Genomic DNA, 20,230 nt, shown 5'->3' on the forward strand with positions numbered 1-20,230 from the left:
AAAACCAAGTCGAGGCACATGCAGAAGGGTGTGACGAGAGCTTGTGTGACTGGCTGGAAGCTGCCGGTTCTGCAAGCCGGCTGGTCTCCTCCTCATGTCGTGCTAACCTGAGAGGTGCACAGGGTTTTATCACTTCTCCAAACGAAATCTGTCCCCTCGCGACTCGCTCGTTCGCATACACCCTGAAGCCATCAAGGCATCGATGAAGACAAAGTGGGGCAGGCTCTCAGACAGTCGGGCAAGTTTAACCGGGCACTTCGGTTAGCTGGACAGTCTCCCGAGCTGACAGTCCTCCAGCTTCAGATCAAATCGACTCAAAACCATTTCCCGTTCTCTATTACAGAACGAACTCTTCTATACAACGCTTTCATCACACTTCTCTGCCACTGTCGCGTTCAGAACCCTTCGCCCGCCTCAAGCCCTTGCTATAGAACACCCTCTCTTCGAATATCTTAATATCTTCTGCATTGACTCTCCCCTCTTTCTTTGCCTTATTTGCCAATCGCCTCACCCGCATGACATCATACTCGGTATTTCTGGTCAGCCACCAAGTCCACAGGTTGCTCGCCCACCCTGCAGTCGTGAAAGCTGCGGCAATGGCGAAACTCGTCTTATATCCATTGTACGCCCACTTGCTTTGGAACAGCTGCGGTCCAACAACACCACCAAGCTGCGCGATACCAGACTGCAAACCCAGCGTAAAAGCCGTTCCCGTTGAACCAACGAGTGTAGCAGAACGCCAGGCCCAGAACGGGCTGAAATATGATTGGTAGAAGAGGTTGCCAAGTACGCAGGCGATATAGATGCCAGTGCGGTCTGAGATGGTGAAGAAGAGAACGAAACAAACGACCATTCCGGAGAGGATGAACATAATGTAGGCCGGGCGAACGATCCAGGCGCGTTCCATGAACCACGCACTGAACAGGAGACCGCACGCGGCAGCAGCGAAGGGCGGGAGTAATAAGAGCTGGTTGCGGGGAAGACCGACAAATCCCAGGTTGGTGATGACACTAGGGAGATACCAAGTCAAGGCGTAACCACTGGATACGTCAGCAATATCTCGCGTGGTCGAATAGAACAGCAACCAACCCAAGATTGACAAGCGTCTGGCTGAGCATAAAGCTCCAAATCAACCACTCACTCAGCACCCCCTTGATTTCCTTACTAGAGAAGTCCGGATCACTAGTCATTGGCGCGTTCTCAGGTAACCTCGTCTCAATGAACTCCTGCTCTCTTTCTGTGAACCACCTGTTGCTTCTCTCGCTCTTAGGGAAGTCGGGCAGATACGCCCAAACCACACCACTGAACAATACTGTCGCTATGCCTTCGAGAATGTAGACCCATCGCCATGCACTTAAACTCCCAACGCCATCCATGTACGATATACCATATGCCAAGAGAGCAGAGCACATACCAGACACCGCACTCCAGCAAAAGAAGTACGCGATCACTCGGCCCATCTCGTCAGGACGGTACCAGGCTTGGAACTGCGCGAGCAATCCTGGGAACATGCCAGCCTCGAACATGCCGAGCAGGAATCTCATGGCATACAGATCATGTCTATTCTTAGCCGCGGCGTGGCATGCTGTGATGATACCCCAGGTCAGAAAGATGCGGGCTTGCCAATTGTGCGGGGCAAGCTTCTTCAGCAACAGATTGCTGGGCGCTTCGAAAATGATGTAAGCAATGCCATAAATCGAGCCGACCCAGTTGTATTGATTGGATGTCATGCCTAGCTCGATCATGATGTTGGAAGGCTGGCCGACGTGTAAGACTTTGACGTTTGTTGCGTTGTTCTGATCAATCTACATCTCGTGAGTCCACGCATCAAGCCACTGGGTCAGGGCTACTTACTTGCTTAATGAGATACATAACTCCAGCAAGGAAAACGAAGCGCATGTCGACCTTTCGCATGATTCGCTTCTCGTCTTCCGCTGTGAAGGTAGCGAGAAACGCAGCTTTCGCTTCAGGGTCATCTCGGAGGTGCACGACGTCGCCACGAGCAACGATACCATTCGTTTTCTGGCGTACTTTGACTGCTACATCGTGGTTTATCGCTACTTCTGGCGCGTCAGTGGACACATCGGGGGCTTTTGAATCCGTCATCCTGTCAGGCTGGAAGAAGAGCAATGGGAGTTCACGACCCTGCTAATGCTCAAAAGTGAATTTCATGCATCCTCATCTTTATGAACAGAACATCTGGATAACTTCATCCGGGAATAGTAAGCCAAGATTGTTATCAGTGGAGCAGCAGGCGAGGGCTTGATGACGATTCCCTAGTCTGTATGGCAAATGGCTGTCTTTGCTGCATATGCACGAACGCGAAATCGGAGCAAATCTCGCCTAACTACCAGTGTCATTCATCAAAGTGGGGTTCTCTGGAGTTTGTTGGAGTTGAGCGTTGCATTTCCACGTGGTGGTGAGATGGCGCAATCCTTAACGAGCTGGCGACATCGAGAACGTCAATCCGGCAATCATTCGGCAACTATCCGGCGACCTGTAAGATCAAGGATAAGAGACGTCGACAGGTCATGCATTGCTGCAGCAGCAGCTGTGGGTCGAAGGATTGTTGGGGTAGGGTGAAAGGTACCGATTCGTAAGATGCGTCGCAAATGGTGTCAGTGCGATGTCAGTGACAGTGAATGAGCTGCTACTCAAATATGATACCGGGTCGCTCGCAGGTCCCGTCGGTTCATGAAAGGTATCAGAATGGCTTCAGAACATTCCCACGCAGACGGCTCCTTGAAACCAAAAAAGAAGCTCTTACTCAATGCATTCGACATGTTTACACCGAGTCACCTGGCCTTTGGCCAGTGGGCAAATCCTCGTGATCGAAGCAAAGACAAGCGAAGAGATCTCACTTACTGGACTGATCTGGCAAAGATCTTAGAAAAGGGATCATTTGTCGGCTACTTCCTAGCCGATACATTCGGTCCATATGATGTATTCAAGAGTGGAACTGAACCGACATTCAGGACTGGAGCACAGTGGCCGATGGCAGACCCTATCATTGTAGGTTCATCATCGTTTGTATAAGATACTAGCTGACATGATTACAGCCGATCTCGGCAATGGCGAGCGTCACAAGGCATCTTAACTTTGCTGTCACGACCTCGACGTCATATGAACAACCTTATGTTGTAGCAAAACGATTTGCTACTCTGGATCATCTGACAGGAGGCCGTTTTGGTTGGAACATTGTCACAAGTTGGAAACCTGCTGCATCGAAAGCTGCAAGTCAAAATTACTCCTAATATCCGTCACTGCTAAATCTAATACTTGCAAGGTTGGTCTACCGTATGTCGAGCATGACAAGCGCTACGAGAATGCGGATGAATACCTCCGAATCCTCTACAAGTAAGCACAAGATTTACCGTAGTAATAACCCGTATATTGACGTGTGGTCAGGTTATGGGAGGGTTCATGGGCAGACGACGCACTTGTCGAAGATACTGAGAAGCAGATCTACAGTGATCCATCCAAAATCCGCACCATAAAGCACGAGGGCAAATGGACAGTGGATGCACCCTTCATCGTTGACCCGTCACCCCAGCGCACACCAGTGCTTTTCCAAGCCGGCACTTCTGCCGCAGGGATGCATTTCGGCTCAACGCACGCTGAAGCCATCTTCGTGGCCGGGCTGTCACCACACGTCGTAGCGCCGCGTGTCAAGGCCATTCGGGAACAAGCCGCGGCAGCTGGACGCGACCCTCAGTCGATCAAGATCTTCGCAATGATCACACCGATTATTGGCAAGGACGAGGAAGACGCGGAGAGAAAGCACCGTGAGGCTCTTCAGTACGCTTCTGAAGAAGGCGGTCTGGCGCAATGGTGTGCTTCAAGCGGTGTTGACGTGTCGAAGTTCGATCCGGACCATCTGCTCACTGAGGAAGACTTGCCCCGTGACCAGTGGCAGCGGCTGGCTCAGAGCATCGTGTACAACTTGCAATACACTGGATCTGATATCCCTCCTCTCACCGTTCGCAACCTTGGAAAGTTGGTCGCCATCGGTGGTTCTGGCGCAATGCCGAAGGGATCGCCGTCGCAAGTCGCCGACATTTTCGAGCAATGGGTGGACATTGCAGATGTCGATGGTTTTAATATCGCATATGTTGTTTCACCCGGAAGTTTTGAGGATGTGTCTGAGCTGCTTGCGCCCGAACTGAGGAGAAGGGGTCTGTTGGATGATCCCATTCAGCCAGACGCGCCTGTTCTCACATATCGTGAAAGAATATACGGTGAGGGTCAGAAGGGACTGAGAAGCGACCATGTGGGTTTCAAGTACAAGTATGATACGTACGAGCAGACTATTGCGGAGGAAGTTGCCGCAAAAGGGACCGGGCCACCCTGATTTATGTAAGGCTGCTGAAAGAATCAATCAAAACAGCACCTTTTTTTAACACCGTGAGTGAGGAGAGAAACAGTTGACGACATTTGGATTCAAAATGAAAAGTCGTCATTTAAGTTTAATAGATGATGAATATGCCTGCCTGCATGAGAACCTGCCCTCATGTATCTGCCTTCTTGGTTTTTCTTTTCGTTCAGTGTCCCCAAAAGACTTTTGAACTGAAAGCGCTGGAAGTTATAGCAATGCCTGAAACAAACGTTTCCAAGATTCATAGATCCGAAGGCGCAGCATACTTCTTCAATATATCCAGCTCGACAATCTTGAGCGCACTCTCATGCGTGCACTCGAGCTTGACCGGCGGCACCACGACTCCCGCCTCCTGCTCATGCTGTAATGTCTCCTGCCATCGTTTAGCCTCCACACACCACCGCTGACCCGGCCTCACGCCCATCTGCTTAAGGTTGATGCCGCCGCGTTTCGAGGCAAAATCAAGGAACGATTGTGTGAGCTCGGCGGCAATTGGGGTTTGCGAGTCGCAGAAACCGGGCTTGAAGGCGGTAGGCGGGATTGATTTGCTAGCCATGGGGTACATGCCGCGAGACGAATGTTGTAGAAGTGGTTGGTCGAGGACTGCCAAATTGTGGTCAGTAAAATGGAACACTTCTGGGCAATGGCTTATAACAAAAGTGCAGATACTGTCAGGGGCAACTACAAATTCGCCGTTACAGGTTCATTGCGGGTGTATACATACCACTGTTTTCACTGTCACTCACTCCTCCGTGGGTTCTTGGAACTTTCGTCGAGCCATTGATATCGTATCCTGTAAGTTTTCCCATTATGTTGTTCGTGTAGTTGACAGCTTGTTATGTGTGTTGTGATACAAACGACTTTTCGTGTGGATGTGGAACAGAATATGCCTTTGACATATTGTATCAAGCTGTACAAGCTGATATATGCTTCTACACGGATTCGATCGCCTCTAACCCTTTCCGTCAAGTGTAGTCATCGAACCAACCATTCAGGTATCTGCACGTCCAGGTACAATCGTTGCGGAGCATGCTCCGACGATGTAGAAAGCTGAGATGCATGACGTCACTGCGATGCCCTGCCCATCGCAGCGAGGAGAAGGACCGTTTCTGGTAACTTTCACACGCAAATGCGCGTTTCACATTGAACATCTTCGCTGTATCCGATTACACGCCCCGCTTGACTGGGGAAGATGCGATTCAAGCGTTGGAACTGCGTCATCCGCCATCTCCAGACCCCAAAGGGGTAGGTATGCTAAACAACGTTTGGCCGATATTTCTGGAATATCTATGCGCTGTAAGCTTTGGCCTGTAAGTACGAGGAAGCGATCTTCGAACACTGAGGTTTCCCCTTTGCTCTTGTTGCGCAGGTATACCAGTATGCGATGTTGCCATAAGTCTCACACAGTACCATTGCTGTCTGCGTTCATAGCAGCAATTTAGTAAAATCAAAGATAGACGAGACTACCGGTAGAGTTTGAACCGCATGCGGCCGAGGAATCACCAGGCCACGAGTGCAACAAGGGCACTGAAACATGAAGCCGCTTTTCCTTTTGACGATCGAGGTTACTGCCGAGTACACTCTCCGCTCACGAAATGATCTTTGGACAGAAGTTGAAGAGACTTGACATGCAGTCGGACCAGTACCACGGTCTCGGCTCTTTCATGCGCACTTTAACAACGACAAAGAACCGTGTCAGCAATTGTGAGTACATCGAAGGATTCGTGAGTAGTACCTGTGATGCCCTGAACGCTCAATGCGGCACGTAAAATTGTTCTTGTGGGTAGTGCAGTGCAGATGACTGTACCATCAATGCGACCTGACCGATCACTCCTAGTCTCATTCCAAGTTCAATAACAGCAAAGTCAACACAAAGCTCACCATGGACACTACGTTGTCAGCGCCTTATGTACGAGTGCAAGCCCAGAAGTGGCCCAAATCAGTAGAGCAGTGAGACACGTTGCCCCCACAATACCATTAGCAAATCGCATACACAAACAAACAGTCGATCACACCAGCAGTCTTATTACCAGCAAGAGAGTGGCTATCAGCAGAGTGACCAGAGACAGCAGACGCACTCCACATATAAATCCAGATTTCGTGAACATCGCTGATCCACAGCTATTGATCCGTCACACTCGATTCCCCCATGTCGATGCCTCAACGCCGACACCCAGTGCGGGCCGGCAAACCAATACTATGGACTGAGAGCCTGGAAATGAATCGGTCCTGAGAACGAAAACCGAGGAAGGGAAATACCGAAATTTGTAGATTGGACTGGGAACTCGTGAGCAATGTCGAGCAACAAGCTCCTGATTCCGGGATTTACAGACCCACAGCAAATACGCGCGATCAGCACGACTGAGACTCGCTCTGAGATTGCAGGCCCCGAGGAGTCACAATCTGTGTTCCTGTCATGTCAGAGAAGAGGGGATGTGTACAAACACACTGAGGCTGTGACACTGGCACGGGCAGGTGCAGGTGCAGGAGAGGGGAGGTTCGCACTTCGGGAATTTCCAAGAAAACGTGTTTTGTGGGGCTTGTTTGCGTCTTTGCGGGTGGGTAAGTGGCAGGGACGTTTTGGAGGCGAATACATGTAGGTTGTTTTGTGCTGCGGTACAATTATACTGCCTATCTATACCTACACTGGTGCAGCACGCATACTGTTGCTCTCTCCAGTGACCAAGAAAGATGGATGTGTTTCTGGTTGTATGGCCATTGTTCGGTCTATTGTGGTGACAAACACTGAAGTGAGAGCTGAAGTTGAGTCCAAACAGTGCTTAGCTACATTTGGTGAGAGCTGTTCTGAACATTGATTGATCAGTGCAGAGATCAGTCAGTCGAGCGTGAAATGAGTCTTGGCATAATTCAGTGCAACACAATGCAGATTTTGGCAGTGCTAGGTGATCAGGAAAGGTAGGTATGCAACCGAGCTATCTCTGCTTTATTTACTATAGTAAAGGGTGGGAGGTGAGAGATAAATATGGCCTGAACAGTGCTTAGCCGTGTGTCTGTAACGAGACCAGTGGTAGGTATTGGTCGAGCAGTGCAGAGGTCGCTGAGGTGAGAGTGAAGTGCGGCTTGGCGCGTTTGCAGTACTTGGCAGCTGCTGCCACGCTCCTTCCTCGACCTCCACAACTCTCCTCCCACTTCCACGCAGCTACATCACCTGCTCTTCCGCCACTATGACTACCAACGACGGCAGTGCAAGCCCTGTTGATACGAAGCTTGTTGTACCAACCGCAGTACCACCAACAGTACCAGATAAATCTCTCGTCCCCATACCAACCGACACAAAATCTGAATCGACAGCAACAAGTTCGCTAGATCGCAAGCGCAAAGCAACCGAGCCTGAACTGACAGTCACCACAATAGATCCGTTCTACGACCTCACCCTTATTATCGGCGCTCCCGGCAGTAGCCATGGACAAGCTGCTTTTCGCGTTAACAAAGGCACCCTACGCCACGCAAGCGAGATCTGGACCAAGATGCTGACTGGTGCCTGGGCTGAGAGCAAGCAGTCCGAGATTGAGTTCCCCGACGACTCTCCCTGGGCCTTTGAGCTAGTGCTACGCGTCGCACACTTGCAGATGGATGCGCTGCCCGCAGTCCTCGACCTGGCGCAGATGGAGGAACTGGCGCGGCTGACAGACAAATACAACTTGGGGAAGCTTGTGGAGGTTGCGCTGGCTTCCAAGCAATGGTTGAACAATGCTCGCTCGGCATGGCAGAAGTGGCCTGCAGAACCTTCGTACCAAGACTGGGCGGTCATTAATCATGTTTTCCGGTCTCAAGACGACTACGAGTATCTTGTCACCAGACTGGCGGTGGAGGTACAGGTCGATGAGAAGTACATTTCCTACTACTATGGATCTGGCGAAACCAAGACGGAGCTGAAATCGGACCTGCCGGATCGCATTCAAGGTGAGCAGGGGGAGCAATTCTTCCATCTCAGCACTGACACGATGCGCAGCTCAAATTCATCAAGTTCGGACCAGAATCTTACAGAAATGGCTGAGGCTCTGCAGCGCCGCCATCGACGGGGCGATGCACAAGAAGGGAGTCGCAACTCTGGCTCCCTGCGGTAAGGCCACCTGCAAGGCGACCAAGATCGGTGTTCTCGTGATGGGTCTGCAAGCGGCCGGTCTCTACCCAGTACCAGAAAGCGCGCACACAATGTACCAGAGTGTCATCTGGTACTGGAAAGCTCTCAAGAGCATCGGCACCGACTTCAAACCCTACATGCCATGCGACGGCACGAAGGGATACGGAAAGGGTAACCACCAATCGTCCTGCACCTTTGAGAAATGTCTCGGCGATTTCGGCCTCCTCACCAAAGCTGAAGCAACGTTGAAGCAGCATACGCACAACAAAGTCCTGACCCATATGCTAAGCGTAAGCTGCCTACAGTGATCTGACCCGGCGGTGCTGACGACACCAGGATGACCTCTGAGATCTTTCGTTCTGAGACCTCTCTCACTTGATCTCGCGTGACTTGACAGGGGAACAGCGTCGATGCGCGGTTACTGGTTCAGACAGAAATAGAAACAGAAAGTCTTGAACTTCTCTCCATATCTCAATTTTGTGCATCGCCAAATGTGTCTTCGACGAGTTGCACAAACGCCGCCATAGCCTGCTTCTCTTTGTCGCTGTCATCTCTTCCTCTAACCCCCTTGAGCATCCTCATAGCATCGTTGTCGCCTTGTCTTTGCGTCCACTTATACGGCGCATCGTTCTGGCGGCCTCCTCTCCCGCGACCTCGGCCGCCCCGCCCTCGGAACCCTCTGCCTCTGCTGCTGCCGCGCCGCGACTGGTCGTCCTCGTCGGGTTCAATTGTGGCAGCATAGACGCGCTGGAGTGTGGGAAGCAGCACTGGGTATGTCTTGAGCAGGTCTTGGAATTTGGGATTCGTCGCGAGAACGGAGAAGTCGGTCTTCTTCTTGAGGTAGCGTGGGACGGGCGCTGGAGGAGGAGGTTGCGGGAGCTCTGGTGCGGGTGGTGCGGGTGGCGCGGGCGCGGCATCAGCGTGTGCTGGTTTGTGCTCTTTGAAACATGATATTGAGCAGCTGCATTCGTTAGCAAGTCATGGCAGATGTGCAGTTCACGTACTATGGGAGTGCGCAAGTCGGGCACTTGTATTTCTTCGGCTCGGAGTTGCAGACACCACAGAGTGTGTCTGACATCTCGGATTGAGTTCTGAAAGTAGCGGAGGGATCTGAAGACCGTTCCTGGTAGAACTTTGGCGAACAAATATTGTGGAGCTGGGATGACGGTACTCCGGCGCAAGAGGTTGTTTCTTGACTATTCCCGATGGGGCTAAAGCCTCCCGGCGGCGACCTCGGGAACTTTGCGACTACTGAATCATCACTCCACTGCGAGAGTGCCGCTCCACCAACACTATGTCTGTCGCAATGCCATTGCGCCAGTTCCAGGCGCGCATAGCGCAGCCATGGATCTGTACAGCATGTTCGCGCTCGCTCAGCCGCATACCGCGCACCCGCGCACCCGCAATTCCCACTGCACGCCGATGGATAAGCTCGAATAACACCACTGGCGACACAAGGCACGGCACTGTACCGAGCATGGACCAGATGCACGCCCGCTACAAGCAGAAGAACCGGACAGTCATGTATGTTGGAAGAACTACTCTATGGCTACTAGCTGACGACGCGGTAGGAACTACGTCTTCAGCGTAATTGTAGGCTTCGTCGCAATCACATACGGCTCCGTGCCCATGTACAAGATGGTAAGGACCCGGAAATCGTCCACAGAAAATTATATTAAATCCCCCAGATATGCCAGCAAACCGGCTGGGGCGGCCAACCCATAAAATCCGCAGCCCACGGCGGCACCGACCCCAACGCCGACCCCGCCGAGCGCCTGAAGCCTGTTGAAAACCACCCGCGCATCCGCATCACCTTCAACGGCTCGGTTTCGGACGTCCTACCCTGGAAATTCGTCCCGCAGCAGCGCGAAGTGCGCGTCCTCCCCGGCGAGACTGCGCTCGCGTTTTACACGGCTACGAACAAGTCCGACGAGGACATCATCGGCGTGGCGACGTACTCGGTCACGCCGGGCCAGGTGGCGCCGTACTTCAGCAAGATACAGTGTTTCTGCTTTGAAGAGCAAAGATTGAATGCGGGCGAGACGGTGGATATGCCGGTATTCTTCTACATTGATCCCGAGTTTGTCACGGATGCCAACATGAAGGGAATTGAGACGGTGACGTTGAGCTATACGTTTTTCAAGGCGAAGTATGATAAGGATGGGCATTTGAGGCCGGTTCCTATGGGGTGAGACGGGGGATTGTAAATATGGAGCTCAGTGCAACGCGCATGGGCGAGATTGCTAACATTACTGTACATGTACTGAGAATCATCCAAGGAAGTTCTCACCCGGCGGCTCGCGCAGCCAGGTAGTCACTGCACAACACACTCCATCTCGTTCCTTCCCCTTCTGCCCATCAGAACATCCAAACACCCCAAACCTCTCCTCCACTCCCAACTCACTACTCGTTCATACCATCCACATCACTACCACCATTCACTCACATCCATACCAACGCACACCTGCGTTCATTCGTTAACACACCACCACCATGCGCCTAACCTGCTGCACCGCCGAGCTGCGCCTCTCCCGCCTGAAGCCATACAAACACGCAGCCCCCACGTCCCCCAAACCCCAACCACCAAGCCCCGCACCCTCCACGATCATCGAGCGCTTCGGCCAGCCCACCGGCCGCGACGTGCTCCTCCTCGTCGGCCCGGACCCAACCACGCACTCCTTCCTGATCGCCGCCTCCATCCTGCGCCAACTCGGACCCCGCTGGGCCACGCTCATTGCTCGCGCGCCGCCTCGCCGCCGCGCTGCAAACTGGCTGCGCGGACAGCCGCTCACGCTGCGTCTGCGCGACGAGCAGCCCCTGGCTATTCGCATCGTGCTGCTCATTGCTACGCTGCAATTCGCGCGCGTCCCGCGGGCGCTGGATTTCGGCGACATCGTGGAGGTGGCGCGGGTAGCAGCTAGATGGGGCGCGCATGCGTTGCTGGCGGGGTACATGGAGGAGTGGGTTGAGCGGTATGAGGGGTGGTTGTTGGCGGAGGGGTACGAGGGGTGGTTAGTCGTTGCCGGGGAGTTTGGGTACGGGAGGGAGTTTGGGACGTTGGCGGGGTGGTTGGCGGTGAGGTGTGGGGATGGGGTTGGGGGTTTGGTGAGGCCCGGGGGGGTGAGGTTGGAGGGGAGGGTTGGGGCTGACACGCTTGGTATGTTTTGACTGGGAGAGACACTTCACGGTGCTTTGGCTGACTGGCGCAGCGCTCATTCGCGGTGCTCGAACACGGATTCTCTGCAACATTATGAAGGCCACGTACGAGCTGTGGGCGGACATGTCCAAGGGCATCACCTGCAAAGCCGCACACGACTGCGATCTCGCAGCCCAGGAAAGCTGTGCAGCTCACAACTTCTCGGTGTTCACGAAATTTCTGCGGGAGCTTGGACTGTTTCCCATGCTCAAGACGGTTGAGGGCTTCCGGGTCTCGCCCAAAGATCTCGCGGCGAAGCTGTCAGACGTACAGATGGCCATGCGCATCGCGGAGACGGAGTCGGTGAGCAGGCGCGCTTCAGCACCTGTGGAGCCGTGGAAGCATGCTCAGTGCCACGTCGGCTTTCAATTGAAGACTATCATGACACGGATCTTGGAGGACGTGACCTGGCCGATGGATACGTCTACGTCGACAGGCGTCAGGGGTGACGGTGAGTCTATGCCAGTGACGAGACATGTTCACAGGACCGAGCTGACTGCGAATAGAGATCACAGGGGTGCTAGAAACAGACCCCAATATCCTCAACGTGCGGTAATTACTTCATATGAACGCATGGGTAGCAGTCAATGGAACACTGCGGCGGTCCAGGCTCGGTTCGTGAAGGTTCATAACCTCATGTATGTAAAACCGTGATGTCACGACAACAGGAATCCCTTGCCTAGACCGCATTGTTCCATGGACACAACAAGCACTGCACCTCCACATCCAGACTGAATTCTGGTGTTGGTGGCATGCTGGTTCTCACATTGCCGTCTGTGCTGGGAGTGGCAGAACCGTTGGCGGAGCACACTCCGTAGATCGACGCGAGGTGCGGGACGTGCGACCAAGATCTGGTGCTGCACGCCGTAACGCGTACCGGACTTGCAGCCTTAGGGTTGCAGCGTGACGGTGGCTGACGTCTGCTCAACGGCGGGCTGCTCAACGTCTGCGCAACGGTTTGTAGGTGTCTACCTGCGACTCATTTCGAATGGCTCTCCCGGCACCCATGGTCGGCGGCGGTTTGAGGTGCTGCCGCCCGATCCGGACGGCAAGCTCTCGTGATGCAGCATGCCGAGCCAAGGCAAAAAACGAAATGAAGTCGCAGCCATCGACTCCCCGCTGCAAACGGAGCCATCTGCACGGGTGTTTAACATGGGCCCGAGAAGGGCCTTTGGCTGGGTTGGCCAAGAGCGAGATCAGCGGTCTGTGCGGTTTCAGCCACGCTTGGGGCTGCGTGCTGAGCGCGCGTTGGAGTCGTTGAGAGGTGCGTCACGAACGCTGAGAGGTGCGTCGCTGGCGCCGCGAGGCTAAGGACTAGGCACCGCAGCCAGGACATCGACGGCCTCCGCTCCGCCTGAGTGCGCTGCTTGCGGCGGCCACGTGCAAGACACCAGGCGCGCTGGTGCGTGTGCTTGCGAGGTGGTGCGCAGGCAGTGGACTGGGCAGAGCAGCAGCGCTGGCTGTGGGCTGTTGTACGACGGGCGGGCCGCATCAGCTGTGGGTTTGGGACTCCGCACCACAGCGTCCCGGCGGACTCTGCCTCTGCTTGGCGGGCTCTGGCGCGCGCGGCGGGCGACACAGCGGCGCAGGGCAGCAGCAGCAGCAGGCGGGCATGGCGGACAGCGAGGCAGTCAGAGGCAGCTGTGCGCACCGCCGCGTCTCCTCCGCCGCACAAATATCGTCGCGGCCGCTCCATCCGTCTTGTCGGCCTCAGCGTCGCCTGGAGCAGCGCCGGCGTGCACCAATCACGGGCGGGTGTCCAAGCCCGGCCAAGTGAACGGCCAAGACCCAAGAAGAAGACGGCCACTTGGGTTCCTGTCGTCTCCTGAGGTCTGCTATATCATGCCCATCCCGCTCGCCGTCTGCCTGCTCGCACCCCGTCGCCGGACGCCCCTCGAGACGTATCGCCGGACGCCCATTGAGTTGTAGCGCCCACGACGCCCGCCGCTCATGGACCCCCGACACGCGCCGGTGCCCTCTCCGGCCACACACACGCCGGCCCGCAGCGGCCACTCGTCGCCCGACACCGACTACGACTCGGAGAGCAACGACAAGCGCAGCGAGATCTCTCAAGCGCACGACACATACCAAAAACACTCCCAGCCGTCGCAGCAGCGGCCCCGTGACCTCGCCCGCGCCCACGACTCCGTCATCTCGCCCTTTTCCTCTGCCGCCTCCGCGCCGCCAAGCCCCGGCTCCAGCTTCTCCAGCGACGCACGCCAGCACCACGCGCCGCCCCCTAGCCACGACACCCGCCACAGCCGCGTCTCCTACCCGCCGCGCGCCCACCTCGACCCCGAGAAAGCCGCCCCGGATGCCTTCTCGGCGCGCTCGCACCGCGCCTCCGCCGTGCACGAGAAGACCGAGTACCTCGACGACCACGGCCCCGAGGACAAGGCCTGCCAGCTGCTGGTACGTACCCCTGCGCCCGCGCCTGCGCCTGCATGCGCGCACACGCACCCCGCACGCAACGCATCCGCTAACCCGCACCCAGTTCTTCCTGTCCGGCCCGTGCGCGCTGCTGTCCGCCGCCATCACCCTCTGGACCCTCGTCGCGCTCCTGCTCGCCCTCGCACTGCACCCGCTGCGCTACTGCACCGCGCGCGCGCCGCTGCGCTCCCAGCTCACCGGCCTGCTCGCGCCCGCGCTCGAGCTGCAGCTGCGCCGCATCTACTCCTCGTTTGCCGCGGACACCGCCGACGCCGACGACGACGCAAACGCGTACAGCGTCCCCCTGCTGCTGCTGATCAACCTCGCGTCGCCGCTGGTCGCGCTCGGCGTCGCGGTCGCGTCGTGGACGGCCGCCGGGTTCTGGTTCTTCAGCCTGATTTTGGGGGATCCGGGGGGTCATGACGGGGGGCGGCACAACGACGGGAAAGACAGTATTCTCGGGGTGCGCGGGTATTGGGAGCGGTGGCTGGTGCGGGCGCTGAGATAGGCGCGGTGGTGGTGCATGCAGCTGTGGTTGTGGTTGTTGTGGTGGATGCCGGCAGACGGCGTCCACGCTCCGCCTTCTTCTTTGCATATTTTCGACGCGGGCTCGCGGGCTCGCGCATGACGGCACGGCATGGCGTTTTCCTCTCTCTTTGGCGTTTTATGGTGGCGCGTGCGACGGATCAGAGGGCTCTCTCCGTTGGTTTATACCCCGTTTTCTTTCTTTGGGACTGGCGTTTGGACACTGAGGTGGGGCGGGGGTGGTGCAGATGGGACGGTGGAGCGGTGTAGGAGGCCCGTGGGGCTGAGGTGAATGATATTGATCTATCACACATTGGACTGCATATCTCACTCGTTATTGTCCTGCTGTGCCATGCCGTGATACCACATCTCTACGCCTCTACCAAGGCACTCCGAGCCAGACAAGACTGAGGAGCCAACGATGTCTTCCTTCACACTGACGATGGTAGACACGAGTGCATGGCAACGACACACTTCCCGAACACAAACCGAAATCACCGGGTCTGTGGCCGGCGACTCTGCTGAGGCGTCGCTGGACCTGCACACCGCACGGTATGGGGTGGGTAGGTACTTGCTTGGAAACCTCTGGAGGATTCTGCTGGTGGGTACTTGGCGATGTGCTCCAGTCGACGCAGTAAGTGGGTGCTTGGTGCTCAGGTAGTCACTGGGCAGTCTGCAGTCCACATTTCCCTCCCACGTACCCTCAATGACCACTGACAACGCCGACGGTCCCTTTACACTCTGCACTCACAACCACCATTCACCATGCCCACTCCGGCAGCTATCTAACAGCGCCACTTAACAGGCCGTTGGCGGACAGCGACGGCCAGACAGTCGTCCACAATCCAGTCCAGTCCACACTCCCAAATAAGTACCCAGGTACACCCGCTTCCCAACAGCACGCAAGAAACCTCCCCCGACAAGACCCCCACAGGCAAATCCACTGGAAAATTTCTCGTTTATGCCCCGATGCTGCCCTCCCCGGCGCCCGCTCGGCGCTTCCCTTCACACCCGGCGGCTCCGCAGATCGAGGACACGGGTGTTGTACGATGTATGATGTAGGTATTCAGCGCCGCAGAACCAGTGCGTCACACCGTAGGTAACACGAGGTTGCATGTTCTGCGGTGAGGTGGGTCGGCGTTGACGTCGGATCTGCGTTCTGCTCTGCTATGTGGTCTGCGTCTGTATCTGCACAGCGATGCGCACGGGGAGGTGTGCCGAAGAGGACGATGGTGGAGCACCGCACCTAGGAACCGCACGCCCCCCGAGCCTCAAAGGCAAGAAGCGGAATGGCACCGTCTTTCCCAACACAGGCCAGAGACGCAGTATCGCCCGCATCACAAACACGGAATCGCCAAGACAACCTCCCGAGACAACTAAAAGCACGCAACGAGACTTGCTCGGCGGCTTGCTGTCGGTGTCCGCCTTGGTACCTACTGTGTAGTATGTACATACCGCGTACACACCACATACCTCCATACTTCACAAACCGGGATCGTAGCCATAATGTATCTCATAACATACCGTTCCCCACGCCTAGCCACTGACCCAAGCCATCCCAGTCGCAGTCGGACCCTGCGGCGGCTGGCTCGGGGACACAGGACCCTGCTTTTGAGCTGGCTAGGTACTCGGCACATAGGTGTTTAGCCTCGAGCACCGGGTTTGCAGAGTCTCGCTTGAGAGGGGTTTGACTGCGGGAAGGGATTCTAAATGGGTGGGTGGTATGTATATAGTAGGGTTTCGAGTATGTGTGTTGAGGCAGGTGGCGGCGTGGACTTGAATCTTGGATAGCTACTGCATCTTGGGTCTTGATGAGCATCCGAGTCTCACTCGCGCTCTCAGCCTGAACAGCGTGTCTCAGTGTCTTGGTCTCGCGCGTCTTGGTGCTTTCACGGCTGCGCGCGGGGGCCGTGCTATGTGATGTCCAACACGCCGCCGCGCGCGCCAAGCCCAGAAGAAAAACCATTCTCTTTCCCGCTGCGATTTTTCATTTTTCTGCTGCAGTGGGGACACTGTCGGGTCGGTACTACTGCTGCCTGCTGTGTGACCTCCTGCTGTGCCACCCACTGCCGCGCTACCTACCTTCTTGCACCGCACATCGCACCCGCACATCGCACCGCATCCTGCATACTGCATACCACACACTCTATTGCTCCCCCGCCATGCACCACAGCAGTCGTGCACGTCGCACCCCCTCCGCACCATCGCGCTCGCGACAACGCATTCTCACCTGGGAAAGGTGAGGAAACCGCAGCGAGGCTAGAGTGGGCAGCGGGGCAGTCCGTGTCCGCTGCCAAAGCTCGGCGGGCTGGGCGGGCTTGGGTGGTCTTGGGCGCGGGCTTGGGGCTTGGGGGGCTAGGGGTGGGCGAGAGGTAGGTGGCGGTGCGCGGTGGGCACGCACAGCACGTGGGTTGGTGGTGGGAGGTGCGTGGTGTTGCGCTAGTGGTAGTGGTGAGGATCGCTTCGGCTGGTGCCGAGGGTGTGCTGTGAGGGATGGAGGGGATGTGTGCGCTGCGTTCGCTACAGTCAATTCATCCTGCGTTGACGGGTTATGGTCTGTTAGCGAGGCTGGATTCTATTTGGTATGAGTAGTTGTAGCGACGTGGTAACGCTGGGTGCGAGAACGCATAGAGTGGTGTGTATGGCATTAAACATTCGTAGCTGCGAAGAAACATTAAGTCTAGGGTATATGGCGTAATACATGAACGGAACATATCGATCTCAAGCGGCTACCACGACGTGGCGCTCCGCAAACTGTTCAACCGCACCTCGATCTCCCTCTCCTGCACCGTGATCTGACCTTTGATGGTCGTCTTGCCCGCGGTCCGCGACAGCTCTCTGACAAGGCAGTTCTTGAAGCACTGCTCGATGAGCGACGGGTCGAACTCGTGGATCGCCAGGTCGGGGCTCGAGAGGCGCAGGCAGCTCCGGTCGCTGCCGATCTGCTTCTGGAACACGTGATCGAGGAATGCGTACGAATCGTCAAAGGTCTTGTAGCAGCTCGAGCATGCGTAGCTTGCGTTCTTGGCCTTGCTGCCTGCCTCGGGCCGCACGTGTGACGTGAAGAGGATGCACCGCGCATCGGGGAGTCCGGAGTGCGTGGCAGTAGAGATGCATGTGTCGCAGTCGGGGCAGATCTCGCGGTCATCGTGGCGGTCGCGCGGTCGTAGCTTCTTCGTCTTGAGAGTGCTCCCTTCTGACGAGTCGAGGTCTTTGCGGAGTTGCGTGGCGAAGGAGCAGTACTGCACCTTGAAGCGTGGGGGCGGCAGATACAGAAGCGAGGCGGGCGTTGAGAAGCGTTCAAACTGGGCCTGCAAGGCCTCCAGACATATACGGCGGATGCTCTTTGCGGTCGTAATGATGTCGTTGTACGGTATGGATATCTTGTCGGACACGGCGCTGTCGCAGAGGAGCTCACGGACTTCATACTGCAGGCGGATGAGTTGCGCTTCGAGCGTTGTGTGGCATGAAGCTGGTAACGTCAGTACAGTCGATACCTCTCACCAGTCACACTCACAATCGCCTTCTTCGAATGCTGACCCAAACCGCCTCTTTCCACTCTCCATAAAATGCCTTACTTCCCGTCCGATGTCGAGGACCTTTGCAAGGGCGTCATCCTGACTCTTGACGGCCAGGCACGCCCACGCCGTGCGCTTGTAACTGGACTTTGACCGCACCTGTTCGTAAAGCTCGTATGCGTTCCGGAACTCGCGGTCGATGTCCCAAAGCAGAAGCGAGGTGTGCTGCGACTTGTTCCACATGGCGCCGTATTTAAATATTAAACAAACAATTCGTACAAACGTCAACGATAGTAAAAGAGTGTGGTGGTATGAAAATCAATGTGGGCGAGCAAACTTCAAGAAGGCATCCGTGAGTCGAGCGCACCGCATCCGGGTCCAAACAGGACGAAAGCAGACGACGTCTTCTCATATCTGCGCGAAGGAATTGGAATTTGCATCCTAATGCACCGCATCATCCGACGCATGAATCGCGGCTGACCTGACAGCTGCCGCCGAGATGAGTGGGAATGTCATCGTATTCGCTATGCATAGCGCAATATTGGTGAAGCTGCTGGCTGCGTCGACGACAATCTTTCCCAAAGCGGTCGCGAAGCGCACCGATGCGGGAACGTCAAACCCACAATTGGGAAGATGCTAGTGGAGGCGCTCAGGTACGCGAGATATAATTGCGCATCATATGAGAAGGACCGCGTGCGTTGATAAAATGCAGGGGAGACCGCGGTGAACAGACCGCGGCGCAGCCATGATCCCGGCCAGCGTGCGATCAAAGCGTCTGCCGCTCTGCCTTGCCTGGAGCGATCATGTCATCTTCTAATTGAGCCACACATTTGGCGCATCCAGAAATCTGGCGAAATACACAGTGACGATCGTGGCAAGGACGTGATGGGCCGTGATTGTAGGTGGAGATCTGGAGACGGGGAGGGAGATGAGGGGAGCGATAAGCCCCACCATCGTCCCTGGTGTGCCCCGCCATCTCAAGCTTCGTTCTCGCAACACCAGGGTCTACGGTGACAGCAACCACACCTCGGTAGCTTTCACAATGTCGCACGATCATTCACACGATCACTCGCACTCGCACGCAGCTGCAGACCATGGACACACCCATGAGATTCTGGACGGGCCGGGCAGCTTCATGGGCCGCGAAATGCCCATCATCGAGGGCAGGGATTGGGAAGACCGGTCGTTCACAGTAGGCATTGGAGGGTAAGACTGCAGCATGTACTTTGGGGTAAGTATACTGACCATGCACAGACCTGTAGGCTCCGGAAAGACGGCTCTGATGTTGGCTCTATGCAAAGCACTCCGACAGCGCTTCAGTGTCGCAGCAGTGACCAATGACATCTTTACCAGAGAAGATGGCGAGTTCCTGACCAAGCACAAGGCTCTCCCAGCGTAAGTCTAATAACGAGTAGTGAAGAACCAATGATCTGATTGTTGCAGCGAGCGCATCGTCGCTGTAGAGACAGGCGGCTGCCCCCACGCCGCAGTCCGCGAAGACATCTCCGTCAACCTCCTGACCCTCACAAACCTGCACCACAAGTTCGACACAGACCTGCTGCTGATCGAGTCCGGCGGCGACAACCTCGCTGCCAACTACTCCCGCGAGCTCGCCGACTTCATCATCTACATCATCGACGTGTCCGGCGGTGACAAGATCCCGCGCAAGGGCGGCCCGGGCATCACACAGTCGGACCTGCTGATCGTCAACAAGATCGATCTCGCCGAGGCGGTCGGCGCCGATCTGAACGTCATGGAGCGGGACAGCAGGAGGATGCGCGAGGGCGGGCCGACCATCTTCGCCGTGGTGAAGAAGGGCCAGGGCGTCGATGCGATTGTGGATCTGATTCTGTCGGCGTGGAAGGCGTCGGGCGCGACGCAGGCACGCAAGTCAAAGTTCGAGCCGACGCTGATGGATGACGCCGAGGAGGGCAAGGAGAGGAGCTACAGCATGTCCTAGATGCCGAATGTCACTGCCTGAGAGGTCGCAGCGCCGCCTGTTGTCCTGCTACTGCGCTTCGCCTGATTTGATGTCACCTGGATTGTGTACTGTACTCATCTGATCTCCACACAGCTCCGAG

General features: G+C 56.0%; 10 protein-coding genes across 10 annotated transcripts; 5 read left to right on the forward strand and 5 right to left on the reverse strand.

Moving 5' to 3' along the window:
• Positions 1-370: 370 nt before the first annotated feature.
• On the reverse strand, positions 371-2,106 carry C7974DRAFT_317896 (high-affinity nicotinic acid transporter; the record flags this gene model as incomplete). Its single annotated transcript, XM_046138623.1, has 3 exons — positions 371-1,040; positions 1,090-1,805; positions 1,855-2,106. 3 exons carry the CDS (start codon positions 2,104-2,106, stop codon positions 371-373), a joined length of 1,638 nt encoding a protein of 545 aa, XP_045994267.1.
• Positions 2,107-2,781: 675 nt separating this feature from the next.
• On the forward strand, positions 2,782-4,351 carry C7974DRAFT_436281 (DszA family xenobiotic compound monooxygenase; the record flags this gene model as incomplete). The annotated part of the gene is made up of 4 exons (XM_046145120.1): positions 2,782-3,012; positions 3,060-3,200; positions 3,287-3,357; positions 3,409-4,351. The coding sequence occupies 4 exons, from the start codon at positions 2,782-2,784 to the stop codon at positions 4,349-4,351; spliced, it is 1,386 nt and encodes a 461-aa protein (XP_045994268.1).
• A 61-nt stretch (positions 4,352-4,412) lies between these two features.
• On the reverse strand, positions 4,413-5,371 carry C7974DRAFT_342059 (uncharacterized protein). Its single transcript, XM_046139288.1, has 2 exons — positions 5,100-5,371; positions 4,413-4,978 (listed from the first exon to the last, which is right to left on the reverse strand). Exons 1-2 carry the CDS (start codon positions 5,182-5,184, stop codon positions 4,617-4,619), a joined length of 447 nt encoding a protein of 148 aa, XP_045994269.1. The 5' UTR covers positions 5,185-5,371; the 3' UTR covers positions 4,413-4,616.
• A 2,300-nt stretch (positions 5,372-7,671) lies between these two features.
• On the forward strand, positions 7,672-8,301 carry C7974DRAFT_292767 (uncharacterized protein; the record flags this gene model as incomplete). The annotated part of the gene is made up of 1 exon (XM_046137656.1): positions 7,672-8,301. A coding segment is annotated over one exon (630 nt), but the record flags the coding sequence as incomplete, so codon positions are not given.
• Positions 8,302-8,707: 406 nt separating this feature from the next.
• C7974DRAFT_40201 (uncharacterized protein) lies at positions 8,708-9,618 on the reverse strand. Its single transcript, XM_046142647.1, has 2 exons — positions 9,485-9,618; positions 8,708-9,441 (listed from the first exon to the last, which is right to left on the reverse strand). Exons 1-2 carry the CDS (start codon positions 9,556-9,558, stop codon positions 8,952-8,954), a joined length of 564 nt encoding a protein of 187 aa, XP_045994271.1. The 5' UTR covers positions 9,559-9,618; the 3' UTR covers positions 8,708-8,951.
• Positions 9,619-9,752: 134 nt separating this feature from the next.
• On the forward strand, positions 9,753-11,035 carry C7974DRAFT_342065 (cytochrome c oxidase assembly protein CtaG/Cox11-domain-containing protein). Its single transcript, XM_046139289.1, has 3 exons — positions 9,753-10,004; positions 10,052-10,121; positions 10,169-11,035. The coding sequence occupies exons 1-3, from the start codon at positions 9,775-9,777 to the stop codon at positions 10,670-10,672; spliced, it is 804 nt and encodes a 267-aa protein (XP_045994272.1). The 5' UTR covers positions 9,753-9,774; the 3' UTR covers positions 10,673-11,035.
• A 2,313-nt stretch (positions 11,036-13,348) lies between these two features.
• Positions 13,349-14,934, forward strand: C7974DRAFT_441594 (uncharacterized protein). The gene is made up of 2 exons (XM_046145371.1): positions 13,349-14,088; positions 14,171-14,934. Exons 1-2 carry the CDS (start codon positions 13,627-13,629, stop codon positions 14,612-14,614), a joined length of 906 nt encoding a protein of 301 aa, XP_045994273.1. The 5' UTR covers positions 13,349-13,626; the 3' UTR covers positions 14,615-14,934.
• A 1,175-nt stretch (positions 14,935-16,109) lies between these two features.
• C7974DRAFT_40227 (uncharacterized protein) lies at positions 16,110-16,892 on the reverse strand. The gene has a single exon (XM_046142682.1). The coding sequence runs from the start codon at positions 16,595-16,597 to the stop codon at positions 16,145-16,147; it is 453 nt and encodes a 150-aa protein (XP_045994274.1). The 5' UTR covers positions 16,598-16,892; the 3' UTR covers positions 16,110-16,144.
• A 397-nt stretch (positions 16,893-17,289) lies between these two features.
• On the reverse strand, positions 17,290-18,653 carry C7974DRAFT_40248 (uncharacterized protein). The gene is made up of 2 exons (XM_046142716.1): positions 18,149-18,653; positions 17,290-18,103 (listed from the first exon to the last, which is right to left on the reverse strand). The coding sequence occupies exons 1-2, from the start codon at positions 18,390-18,392 to the stop codon at positions 17,361-17,363; spliced, it is 987 nt and encodes a 328-aa protein (XP_045994275.1). The 5' UTR covers positions 18,393-18,653; the 3' UTR covers positions 17,290-17,360.
• Positions 18,654-19,191: 538 nt separating this feature from the next.
• On the forward strand, positions 19,192-20,109 carry C7974DRAFT_317200 (CobW/HypB/UreG, nucleotide-binding domain-containing protein; the record flags this gene model as incomplete). Its single annotated transcript, XM_046138590.1, has 3 exons — positions 19,192-19,355; positions 19,404-19,544; positions 19,593-20,109. 3 exons carry the CDS (start codon positions 19,192-19,194, stop codon positions 20,107-20,109), a joined length of 822 nt encoding a protein of 273 aa, XP_045994276.1.
• Between the last annotated feature and the right edge of the window lie 121 nt (positions 20,110-20,230).

Source organism: Boeremia exigua (assembly GCF_020726555.1).
Source record: "Boeremia exigua strain MPI-SDFR-AT-0100 chromosome Unknown C7974scaffold_10, whole genome shotgun sequence".
In the NCBI taxonomy this organism is placed as follows: domain Eukaryota; kingdom Fungi; phylum Ascomycota; class Dothideomycetes; order Pleosporales; family Didymellaceae; genus Boeremia; species Boeremia exigua.

Bases quoted from the DNA above. Each gene is read 5' to 3' on its own strand.
- C7974DRAFT_342059 (XM_046139288.1), bottom strand. From the start codon at position 5,184: ATGGGAAAACTTACAGGATACGATATCAATGGCTCGACGAAAGTTCCA. The intron at 4,979-5,099 runs GTATGTATACAC...ACAATTTGGCAG, and splicing joins GAGTGACAGTGAAAACAGTG to TCCTCGACCAACCACTTCTA.
- C7974DRAFT_40201 (XM_046142647.1), bottom strand. From the start codon at position 9,558: ATGTCAGACACACTCTGTGGTGTCTGCAACTCCGAGCCGAAGAAATAC. The intron at 9,442-9,484 runs GTACGTGAACTG...TAACGAATGCAG, and splicing joins CCGACTTGCGCACTCCCATA to CTGCTCAATATCATGTTTCA.
- C7974DRAFT_342065 (XM_046139289.1), top strand. From the start codon at position 9,775: ATGTCTGTCGCAATGCCATTGCGCCAGTTCCAGGCGCGCATAGCGCAG. The intron at 10,005-10,051 runs GTATGTTGGAAG...ACGACGCGGTAG, and splicing joins CAGAAGAACCGGACAGTCAT to GAACTACGTCTTCAGCGTAA. The intron at 10,122-10,168 runs GTAAGGACCCGG...TAAATCCCCCAG, and splicing joins CCGTGCCCATGTACAAGATG to ATATGCCAGCAAACCGGCTG.
- C7974DRAFT_441594 (XM_046145371.1), top strand. From the start codon at position 13,627: ATGGACCCCCGACACGCGCCGGTGCCCTCTCCGGCCACACACACGCCG. The intron at 14,089-14,170 runs GTACGTACCCCT...ACCCGCACCCAG, and splicing joins ACAAGGCCTGCCAGCTGCTG to TTCTTCCTGTCCGGCCCGTG.
- C7974DRAFT_40227 (XM_046142682.1), bottom strand. From the start codon at position 16,597: ATGGTTTTTCTTCTGGGCTTGGCGCGCGCGGCGGCGTGTTGGACATCA.
- C7974DRAFT_40248 (XM_046142716.1), bottom strand. From the start codon at position 18,392: ATGTGGAACAAGTCGCAGCACACCTCGCTTCTGCTTTGGGACATCGAC. The intron at 18,104-18,148 runs GTGAGTGTGACT...TGACGTTACCAG, and splicing joins AGCATTCGAAGAAGGCGATT to CTTCATGCCACACAACGCTC.